General features: G+C 44.9%; 1 protein-coding gene across 1 annotated transcript; it reads left to right on the forward strand.

Moving 5' to 3' along the window:
- The first annotated feature begins 5,304 nt into the window (after nucleotides 1-5,304).
- Nucleotides 5,305-9,135, forward strand: LOC123051530 (uncharacterized protein At5g39570). The gene is made up of 6 exons (XM_044474422.1): nucleotides 5,305-6,308; nucleotides 6,437-6,616; nucleotides 7,450-7,593; nucleotides 7,771-7,947; nucleotides 8,106-8,285; nucleotides 8,785-9,135. Exons 1-6 carry the CDS (start codon nucleotides 5,502-5,504, stop codon nucleotides 8,848-8,850), a joined length of 1,554 nt encoding a protein of 517 aa, XP_044330357.1. The 5' UTR covers nucleotides 5,305-5,501; the 3' UTR covers nucleotides 8,851-9,135.
- Nucleotides 9,136-12,292: the final 3,157 nt, after the last annotated feature.

Consider the following 12,292-nt stretch of genomic DNA (forward strand, 5'->3'; position numbering starts at 1 on the left):
AGACGAAGTTAGGAGCCCATCATCATGGAGCTTCTTCATGCGTTTCAGACTAATGTGTCCAAGCCGGCAATGCCAGAAGTACGTCAGATTTATCTCATTAGGCTTATGCCTCTTGACATTCATGTTATAGACCGGTTCATGTTCTAGATTCAATATAAATAGCCCATCAACAATGGGTGCATAGCCGTGGAACATACTATTCAAATAAAACGAACAACCATTGTCCTTTAAATTGAATTCATAACCCTGACTCATCAAACATGAGGCAAAATAATGTTCCGACTAAGTGAAGGAATGTAATAACAATTATTCAATTCCAAAATAAATCCAAAAGGAAGCTGGAGCTGCATCGTGCCGACCTCCAATGCATCAACTCTTGCTTTGTTGCCGACCCTGATGTCAATCTCCCCTTGTGCCACACGCCTAGTTCTTACCAGCCCCTGCATCGAGTTGCAAATATGAACAACCGATCCGGTATCAAATACCCAAGAGCTACTAGGTATGTCAGCAAGGTAAAAGTCTATAACATATGCAACAAGTGTGCCTTTGCCTGAAGAAGCATTTCCGGCCTTCTTGCCATGCTCGGCAAGCCACTTGCTACAGTTCCTCTTCCAATGACCAATTTCCTTGCAATGATAGCAAATGGTCTTTGAGTCCGGTCCTGACTTTGGTGCAGCGGCGGAGGTTACCATCTCCGTGCCCTTTGCATTAGCCTTCTTCTTGGACCAACTCTTCTTGAACTTAGCCGAGTTCTGCACCATCAACACTTGATGCGTGCCTTTCTTAATATCTTGCTCTGCCACCTTAAGCATCCCATGCAATTCAGTGAGCTTCTTATCCATGTCGTGCATATGATAGTTCGAGATGAACGTCCCATAGCTAGGCGGAAGAGAACCCAGAACTGCATCTGTAGCCAGCTCATCCAAGAGCGGGAAGCCCAACCGATCCAAAGCTTGCACATATCCGATCATCTTGATCACATGTGGGCTCAGTGGATCACCTTCCTTTAGCTTGCAATCCATCAAGGATCGCTAGAAGTTGAACCTTTCGGTTCTAGCCTGTGTCTGAAACATGCTCTTGAGACTCTCGATCATATCGTAAGCCTCAACATTTTCGAAATGCTGTTGCAAATCGGGCTCCATACAAGCCAGCATCAGACAGCTGATCTCCGTTGATTCATCAACGAGTTTCTGGTAGGCATTCTTAGTTGTGGCATTAGCATTATCGGCAGGTTCCTCTGGAAGTGGATCCTCTAGAACATGTTCCTTTTTATCATGCTTGAGAACAATTCTCAAATTTCTATACCAGGTGGTAAAGTTTGTTCCATTCAGTTTATCCTTTTCCAGAATTGATTTCAATGCAAAGTTCGGTTGAGCAGGTGGTGCCATTGATCTACAACAGAAAATATACAATCACTAAGCAATGTGTTTATGTAGAGTAATTCAAGCCTAAATAGAAATACTCCCACTGAAGTCAGCATCCCTCCGCAGACTCTCAGTGATTCAGGATCCGACTAGTGCATGCGACTAGTGAGCTTTAGCATCACTGCTAGCCAACTTACCTATCCGGTAAGCAACTCCTTGCTAATCGTATCTCTATACGACTTCTGTCGGTCGGGTAGGTATATTATACCCCGGCTCCCAGCCTTCTTTGCCACAAGGCCCAAAACCGTTTTGATAGCCTTGTCAAGTTAACCTGATGCAGTGCATGTCCGTGTCCGACACGAACCCTTCAGTTCAAGGACACCCAGCAGCACCCCAATTTTATGAGCCCACTACTAGACGTACTTGACGTGCGAAGGTGCAACATCGGGAATGGCAAATTGCTTGATATTAACGAGGGATCTTTCTACCATTGTAACATGCATAGAAAACAAGAAGCATAACAATCACAAATAAACATATATTGTGAATAGTATGGCTCCTCCTTGGACGTTCTTCCAGGTCAGCTCCGACTCCGATGACCGACTAGGAACTCCATCTTGTTTGTCACGCCGGGACGCCAAGCCACCAACCTGATCTCTATAATCCAACTACTACAACTAGTGATGAATTTTACAGAGAATCACAAGTCGACACGCAGGTCGTTATACATTATAATGACAGTACTTTGGCTCCTGTCGGCTGACAAACATGACATGCAGGCCATGTATAAATTACACACATGCATCACATACATATGAGCCATACTATTCACATCAAACCCTGCAAAATAAAGTTATGCATAGAATCGCATTCTACCGGTTTGAGTGATCGTGTACGAAATACAAGGCGCTACGCACATGGCGGTCCCGCTAGCCGGTTAGCGGGCGGGGTTCGAAGGGGTAGCGCCCAACGTTTTCGGAAATAACAGATCGCATCTGAACTCCGATCACGCCGAATTTTCTGATCTGACCGATCTCATCGATCATCGCGAGTCCGATTCCAATTTACGTTTCACTGTTAACCCCGATGGCGGATACCGACCGGTAGGGGTAGGTTGTGTCACGACCTCATCGATTCTGATTGACAGAAAACATAGCCACATCGATCCCCATGTGCAGTTGATCTCATCAACCGTGCACACAGCAGATCTCATCAACGACAACAGATCTCATCTGCCGCCTTCACATATCTAATATGCATACGATCTGAATCCAAATCCTATAGCAGAGGCTCCGATACCACTATTGGGTTCTATGGTAGGGTGCGTCGACTGCAAATTAAAATTTTCTACGCGCAGAACATCCAGGAACATGCTACGGGAATGGATCACAGATTGTTACCACTAGACACGCAGTGCCATGCAGCGGAAGAAGAGTTGGGGCAGCGCGTCCGCGTGGATCGTCTCCTTCTCGTCCGATCTCCCTCGAACAGCCGGTAGTCGGATCCCTCGTACAGGTTCACCGGAGCGGCGCAAGTGCACCGCCTCTAACGGTATCCGCACGTGCATGAGGAACATCGTGCGCGGACTGCTAGGTCCGATCACACAACCGGCGGCGAGTGGAGGTATCTATTCGCAACACATGCAAATCCTAGTGACAACGCCGAAGCGATCAATCGAATAAGTATGTCGCACCTCCACTATATATAGGCATCTGTCGCGGGCTCAACTCTTGGGCCTCGCACAGATCCTAAAGCCCACAAGTCTACTTGGCCACAATCCGAATACAGCTCGGATCACATCCGACCAGTGTCCTCGGATCCGACCTCGTAGGTTCCTTCCCTTAAGCGCGCGACAAGCCGGCTTGGTCGCAGTTCGGATCACCACCAAACTGCACGGTTGGCAGCAGCCTCTAGCAAGGCATGCCGAACACCAAGCAGACTATGAAGCTGGTTAGGCGAACCTGTACAACATGTCACACTTCTGTTCCCTTTGCCACACGATATATGTTGTTGGGCTCAAGGCGAGATTGTCATCCTTGTGCTAGCCCGACCTCTTTCTCGTTCCAGTGATGCCGACCACTATCCGGATTATCTCATAATCCTTGTCGCATGGCCATGCTTCTCCTGGTCGGATCACATGAGGGGCCCAGAGTATATCTCTCCTGATCGGAGGGGCAAATCCCATCTTGCTCGACCATGTCTCGCAGCATGGGTCTGGACAAGCCCGAAACCTACCTTTGTAACTACCCAATCACGGAGTAGCATTTGGTCAGCCCAAAGCAAGTCTATCACCATCCCGAGTACATACGCCAGCTCAGGTCATAGGACATAGAACGTATGTTGTACTAGAGACTCACAGATGACATGTCGCTGCGTCTCATAGTTGGGTCTGTCCAACTCGGACCTTATCTCGACTCGGATCCGACTACGTCGAATCCGACCAGATCCTTCCGAGTCAATATTATTCGGTTAGCATCCAATGCTCCATGGCTAGTGAGACCAAGCCATCCACCGTGTCATATGCTAGTCTAGTCCGACGTGTGCCCACACGTCACTTGCAACTAGGGACAATTTGGGATGTATCATACAACACAAGATCTCATGGACAAGTCACATACTTGCCAACAAGTATCATTGATTACATCCAAGGACCATCTTTATTCATAAACACATAGGAAATATCATCATACACGATTGCCTCTAGGGCATATCTCCAACATTGCGGGGTCGGGGTGGGCCGGCCTGACGTGGCAGACGCGCCCGGAGGCCCTCATATCCGCTGATATGAGGGGTGCCAGTCAGCCCGGGCGTTTGAGGCCCGTTTGAGGTGCCCGTCTGGGTCAGGTTTTCATGACCGGTCAGTAACCGGACGGGCCGCCCGGGCGTTTGAGGCCGGTTTGGGGTGCCCGACTATAGATGCTCTAAGGGACCCCGCCACAACATGTTATTGGGTTTATAATGTCTGTTTTCTGTCGAGTGAACCTTGTCATGTAATTAATTAGAGGTCACACATGCTATAATAAGTTGCCCTCAACATTGTGTTCTTCAGAAATTTCCATTCAACCCTATGGTTTGTTTTAGAAACCTGATAAGTGCCACACCTGTGGCACGAGCACGTGGCAACTCCGAACGTTATGATGGCAAGTTGGATGCGGGGATGACAATTTTAGTTGTCAAGCATGGCAACTTTTTTTTCGGATGACAAGTTTCAGTTATTTTTTGGTTTTTTTATTTTCGGATGACAACTTTAGTTTAAAAAACGTCAAGGCGGGAGCGCTTTATGCCACACGTGTGACACTTATCATTTGGGTGTTTTATCGTATGAATCTTCATTACCATATAGGTTTTTTTAGACAATCCATATAGCTTTTCTCCCATGCTGCTCGAGAGAAAAGGGCTAAAAATGAGTAGGGCCTGTTGGTGACCGAGCTCCATGGAGCCCTTTATTTTTTTTAAATGCAAAATTCAAACTTCCTGGATTCAAAAAGATCTGAAGAAAATATGCAAGTATACAAGAAAAAAATGTATGCGTGCGCAAAAATTCAAGATGCAGTATCTTGAAATGCGACCTGTACAAAAGAGACAAAATTCTGGACTTTGAGGATGAATAGCATCATGTGTGAAAAAGGCCCAGATTTGTTTTTTTTTCACAGCCTTCATTTCAATGTATTTTGTTCTGAAAATTTAAACACATGCACATTATGCCTCCATGTATGTCTGCATTTTTTTCAGAATTTTGGAAATGTAAAAATAGGCATTCTGATGATTTTGAAATCAGGAAATGGGTATCACAGGCCCACTGGCCGATACCTATCCCTGACTTTGATCCCGGTGCCAAACAGCCAAAAAATACGCCTACTACCACTCTCACCTCACCCACTGTCCCACTCTGATCGCACGCCCTCGAACTCGGTGCGCAATAATGCTACGGCGGCATCTTCCTCCCGTCCCAACCGTGCGGTGGCTTCCAAACGCCGCCTCCACCGCTTCGCCGTCGCGATCACCCGAAACTAACAAGCCACCAGCTGCCCCCCACCCCGCACATGCACTCGTCTGCTCCCACTTCGCCTCCTCGCTCACACCCCAGTCTGGCACTCTCCACCCCACGCCACAGCCATCCGTAACCACCGCTCTTCCATGGCGGCCGCCGACGACGATGGCCAGATCGACGACGACGAGTTCTACGAGTACAACCCGCACCCCTACGGCGGCGGCTACGACATCTCCGCCACCTACGGCGCCCCGCTCCCGCCCTCCACCTCCACGTGCTACCCCGTCTCCTCCCCCGCCGGCGCCCCCGCGCGCTCCTCTCCGCGGCCGCCCGCGCCCGCGCCCGTTGCTGCACCCGCCACGCCGCAGCCGGCACCGTCTTCGCCCGCGAAGCCTCGGCCGGCCCCATCGCCAGAGCCGGCGAGGACACCGCCCTTTTCGCCCGTTCCGGTGCCGATGCCGGTGCCGGTCGCGGAGCCGTTCTACTGGCCCAAGCCGCACGACTACGGGGACGCGCCGCGGTGGCCGCCGGTGTACCCCACGCCGGAGGTGTTCCGGCGCTGGCCGTACCTGGCGGCGGGGTCGCATTGCTGCCACTCGCGAGGCGGGCCGCGCGACTACTGGAGGCAGTGCATGCGCGGGCTGGACTTCCTCTTCGGCCACGCCGACGGGTACGGGGAGCGCCGGATCGGGACCGACTGCCACGGGGTCCCCGTGTACGCCAACAAGAAGGGGGGAGTGGAGGACGCCGTGGTCGTCGAGGTGCCGCCGCCGGCAATTGGGAGTGTGCAGTGGCACGACGCTGGCGAGGTGCCCGCGACTGGGAATGCGCAGTGGCATGACCACGGCGAGGTGCCGGCCATTGGGAATGTGCAGTGGCACGACCATGCGGAGGTGCCGGCAATTGGGAATGTGCAGTGGCACGACGCCGGCGAGACGCACGATCAGAGCAATGTGAGGAAATGCACCGCGTCATTCTTCAGTTTATCTTGCTTTAGTATACTCACTTGGCATACTAGTATTATCTTCCTCTGTCAGTATTATATTGACCGATTCCTTCATTGTTTTGCACTCGGAGACAGTGGCTATCTTCGTACGACAATGCAAAAGAGGATACGTATGCATATGCCCATTCTACGTATGGCTCGTATGACACATCCTACGAACAGTCTTACAGTGTTAATGTTGTTTCGGATGAACCTACTTGGTTTCCCAATCAAAGCTACCATGATGTTTACAGAGAGGAGGAACCTCGGTATCAGGTATTTCTCAGCTCTGAATGATCCAAGTGTCAGTCACTCAACTGGCTAGTGAGCAGTGAGTGACTAGTTGTCAGCCTGTACATTGCGCAATTATGTGTTATGTTTTAATTAATAACTTAGTCGTGCTGGTATGTTTTAATCTTTGTTTGCTCTGTCAGTCAATGGGTCCGCCATAGGAGCACCAGTGTTGTGTAAGTACCATCAGCATATTGACTTGCTCTGCCCAGTGATTAATTTGACCTTTATAAAGAGCAACCTTAGACTAGAAATGCAAAACGAATCAATGAGTTGTATGTCTGAAAGATGCTTCAGTAACTAGAGTAGACAATCCAGTCCATGATTCAGTCCCTACTTCAGTAACTAGATGCTTCAGTAACTAGAGTAGACAATCCATTCCCTGCTTGTTATGTTCACATCTAAACCCCATCTCAGTTTCACACAAGCGTCCTGTTATGGTGCAGAGAGTACTATCTCAGCTCAACCTATATATTGCTACAATCAAAGCTTTAGTGAACGGACACTCTAAAGTTGTACAATTTGTTTGTTTAATGTGGCAATATGTACTGTTTCTTTAATCTTTCACTGAATGAGGTAGCTACAGGCACATAAGTGTTTTCTAACTACACATCTGCATATATATTTGCTCTGCCTGAATGTAGCTACAGTAGGCAAGACACAAAACAAATCAAGAAGATTTTTTATATGTTCGAGAGAGATGCTCCAGTAACTACAGTAGGCTACCCAATCAATGATTAGTTACTTATGACTTACACCCTATCCTGCTTGACTGCTTGTTATCTTCACATCTAAACCCCATCTCAATTTCAACGCAGGAGGTTTTGCCCAGTTATGGCATAGAAAGCACATTTTCATCTCAACCTATTTATTGTTACAATCAACACTCTGGTGAACAACCACTGCATGTTCAGGTTGAGCCTCCGGAAACATTTTATTCTCACAAGTTGGAGTACCACGAGGTTTGTTAGCTATCAATGTCAATTACTTAGCGCTTTCAGTTTTGTGTTGATACATCAGTAGTTGCTATACATGCATTTGCCTATCCAGGCTGACTACATTTGTCTCCATGAAAATATAATATGTTTCTCTATATTCTCATAATCGCTAACTAGATAATCTTTTTGATCCTTATATAGAATTTCTCAACATATACCAACCATATTGATAATTCGGAGATATCGACACAGTCATGTGAGATACAGCCCTATGCATATGTACCTGACAGCCCAGTTGAAGCTTATCAACCTTCTTGGTCGATGAATTTGGGATACTACCAGGACTCCGCAGAAGAGGTGACTCCTCAGTACGATAATGTAAGATGTACTCCTGTCACATTTGAGATGCTACTGATACAACACTGATATAAGATCCTGTTTGTTTATATAACTGTCATATTGACAGATTATTGACTGATTGTTCAGAGTACAGCAAATATATCTGTTCTTTGTTAACTCATTGTTTTGGCTAGCAGCATGCTTTCGAATCTGGTGAATATGGAGGCATGGCAAGCATATTCTCGTCTTCCTCCTATCCTACTCAGCAAGTAGAAGTTTATGAGCAGTCTTATGGTGATGAGTATGTCTCCTTAGAACAAAATTTCCAGAGCAACTGGAATGCTTTTTCTGAAGATACCTCTGAAATCACTAAATCAGTAAGCATAAGAGCGTGTATTGTTATTTTTATTTTTTGTAAGTGTTATAGATCAAATTGCAATGCTGGACGCTTACATTTTTCTGTGACATATTTTCCCTGTGAACTGAATGTGCCGGCATATGCTTATTTTCTAGCAAAGCGATCCTTATCTGCGAGAACCTATTGTTGGAAGCAAACTCTCAGCCATATTGTCTACTGTTGCTATTGCTATTGTAGGCAACTATAGAATCGTAGAATTCAGATTTTTCCCTATCCCTTTACGTGGTTGATTTTCTTTAATAAATAGCGTTAGTTGTTTAATAATTGTAGCTTGATTTTCTGTCTGTGACCAGCAAACAGTTAAGATAACTGGGTTTATGTCATTTTAACAATTTACAAGTCATGTAGTTTCTTGTGCTTTGCCCTGATTTTTGTAGGTTTGCAACTGAAAAAAGAGTTGTTTTGTATGGTTAATACTTGTATGTGGAGCAAAATAGCTTACTGTATTTAACCTGCAGGTTGATGGCAACCATCTGAATGGCTCCTTCTGGCCCTTTGGAGAATACTCAACATATACTGTATAGTTAATGTTGTAATTTCAGTTTAGTATCAAAATATCATATACTCCCTCCGTCCCGAATTAACTGTTGTAATTTCACTTCAGGATCACATGTATGGACATTTTAATCTAATTTATTTGGCCAAATGTAAGTAGTAAATAGCGTCATAGGAAAAGTGTAAGTAGTAAGTTGTTTTTGCACAATATTATGTACTACCAAATATGTGTTAGTTATGCATAAAATGCAAGGTAATAACCGAATTGTTGATCCTAGTTGCATTTGCTTATAAAGTTGTTGTTTTTCATTTTGTGTTATGTATTTGATCATGATATTTATACATTTTTCCTTGTAAAGACCTACTGTGTGCTGGAACCATTTACGGTAAGCCACCTTTGTGAAACTCTTGAGGTTTGTAACACTATTATTTCATTTTTGTTCTCACAGGATATGTTTACCGGATAACTATTCAGATTTGAACAATATCACAAAAATGCATCATCCAAACTTCTCCTTGCAATTTCTATAATTTATTACTCCAAGCTTTAATTGGCATGATCGCACGAATATAGGCCACCTGTTGAAACTTTCTGACCATCAAACAGGCTAACTGTTGAAACTTTCTGAACGTCTGTTAGTTTAATTTTCATTAATTTCCGCTTGGAGATGATTTAAACTTAAGTCGTGAGTTTCAAACCAAATGTGGGTTCTGGACTTGCACACCGCTACATCCTTGTTGTTTCCTACGTGGTTCAAATCATACTTAAACGATTGTATGAGCAGGATTTGGTTGGGATGTAGCTTTCAGTACTCTGCAAGCTATGGACACCAGAACATCTGAATACGATATGTAGGACATGCTGCCTATCTAGGAACTGTTTGTTCTTAACTATTGCATATGCTGAGTTTTCGGACTTCTTAACTTCCTTGAAAAATTTAAATCATGAAGCAAGAAAAATGAGGACACCGAAGTCGGCAGCTAAATCCTGTTGTAAGACTTGCAGATGACTACGCATTTAGGGGAGCAATCTAATGATACTTGGACATCTGCTAGACCCATTTAGTGTACTGCTGTCCAACAGGATCCTTATTATGGTTAACACTAGTGTTTGCGACTTACTGTTTTCAGGTCAAATCGTTCTGGGCCTGCTTGGCCTGGCCCATTTACCCCTTCTGTCAGGCCCTTGGATGTGAGCCTGGAAAGATCTCTACTCTTATAAAAAACAGAGTTGGTGATGATGGTGTGCCTGTCATCCTGCAATATAGGCCGTTCGATCTATATCTGACGGATAGGAAGAAAACTATGGCAATTTTGCAGAAAGATACCCGCACCCCTCATCACATTTGCAGATAAGGCCTTCCCTCGTTCATCCTTATCTCCCACAAGATAAACTACTCATATAAATGCATCTTGATGTTCCGTGCAACGCACTGGCATCTTGCTAGTAAAATCAAAGGAAGAAACAGAAGTTCTGCTGAAGCTATAGCTATGATAGTGAGTTTGAATGCTCAAGTCTGATTTAACAATTCCTTGAAGAGTGAGTCAACTAAACCAGGAGAGAAACATCAGATGGGCTATGGGCACACCAGCACTGAATACTCCATAGGCCCCCACTTTTAATATAGTTAGTGTTTGAGCTTATGCAGTTGATACTTGATGGTTATTTTAACTAAGGACAACTTGACAAAGCGTAATTGGACAGGACCTACTAGGTGTAGTTTCTGTGATCGGGATGAGACGATCAAACACCTTTTCCTTGATTGCCCGCTAGCCAAAGTTTTATGGCGGACGGTCAATATTGCTTTTAATATTACTCCACCGAATTCTGTCAACGCGCTATTTGGAACGTGGCTTAACGGGATAGAGCCCGATTTAGCGAGACATATTCGCGTAGGAGTCTGCGCCTTGTTGTGGGCTCTGTGAAATTGCAGAAATGATTTGGTTTTTAACAGGACAACACGCATTCATTTTTTGCAGGTTATTTTTCGAGCCACGACATTGATCCGTTCGTGGTCGCTACTCACTCCGACGGAGGCCAGGGAGCGTTTGGTTACTGGATCTATCCGCTGGGAGATGGTAGCTCGGGATATCTTCAACCGGTTTGGATGGCGGTCATGTAATAGGATAGGCAATTAGTTTACCTATCTCTCTTTTTGCCTGCCGGTTGTGGCATCCTTTATTTGGCTAGTCTGTCTTTTAGCCTTTTTGGCTCTGTGTGAGCTTTTTCTTCTTTTTATTTGAAGACTTTAAGACCTTGTTGGAACCTATTTATTTGTTTAATAAGAGGGCCGTATGCATCGTTCTAATGCAGAGGCCGGGGAGTCCCCCTTTTCGAGAAAAACTTGATGGTGATGAAACAATTCTTTAGTAACAAATTAACAAGTTATGTGGTTTAGCGTGCTTTACCTTGATTTTTTGTAGATTTCCAACTGAAAAAAGAGAGTATTTCTTTATGATTAAATCTCGTATATGTACCAAAACGGCTTACCATTCTTAACATGCAGGTTGATGACTGCAACCATCTGAATGGCTCCTTCTGGCCCTTTGGAGAATAGTCAACATATACTGTAGAGTCTACAATATTGTAATTTCACTTTATGGTCAAAACATTGGATAGTAACTACTGTTGTAATTTCACTTCAGGAGCACATGTTTGGACAGTTTGATCTAATTTATCATGCCTAATGTAAGTAATAAGTTGCATCATAGAAAAAGTGTAAGTAGCAAGTTGTTTTTGCATGATATCATGTACCAAATATGTGTTCGTTATGCATAAAATGCATGATAGTGACTGCATTGCTGATCCTAGTTACATTTGCTTATACAGTTGTTGATTTTCATTTTGTGCTATGTATCTGATCATGGTATTTATACATTTTTCCTTGCGTAAGACATACTGTGTGCTAGAACCATTTATGGTCAGCCATGCTTATGAATAGCCTTGAATCTTAGTAAACTCTTGAGGTTTTTAACACCAACTTCACTACTTTAAGTTCTTCTCACAGGATATCTTCAGCGGATACCTATTCAGATTTGAACAATGTCACAAAAATTGCCTCATCTAAACACCTCCTTGCAGTTCACTGTCGGACAACCGACCGGATTCAAGCCCGGCCTAGACCCTCTACTCGGAAGGACTTGTGGAAATCCTCAGAAACTAGTATTGCTCAACTCACCAGTATTAACACAGAAATGTTGCATCCATCCAGGCCTCAGTTTGTTTGGACTCGTTAGCTCTTGTCATTCAGCTTCTCTCTCCTCTTATCTTGTCTCTCCATAAACACTCTCCTCTCATCTTATCTCTCCGTAAACGCTCTCCTCTCATCTTGTCTCTCCGTAGACAGTGCTAAAAGTAGGGCTCCAGACTTGAAAGCAAAGTAGTACCACAAGCTTGAATTGGCATGAATATACAACATGTAGGCTAATTGTTCAAACTTTCTGACTGTCAAACAGTTCAATTTGCGGTGA

The sequence above is a fragment of the Triticum aestivum genome, chromosome 2D (assembly GCF_018294505.1).
Source record: "Triticum aestivum cultivar Chinese Spring chromosome 2D, IWGSC CS RefSeq v2.1, whole genome shotgun sequence".
Classification (NCBI taxonomy): Eukaryota; Viridiplantae; Streptophyta; class Magnoliopsida; order Poales; family Poaceae; genus Triticum; species Triticum aestivum.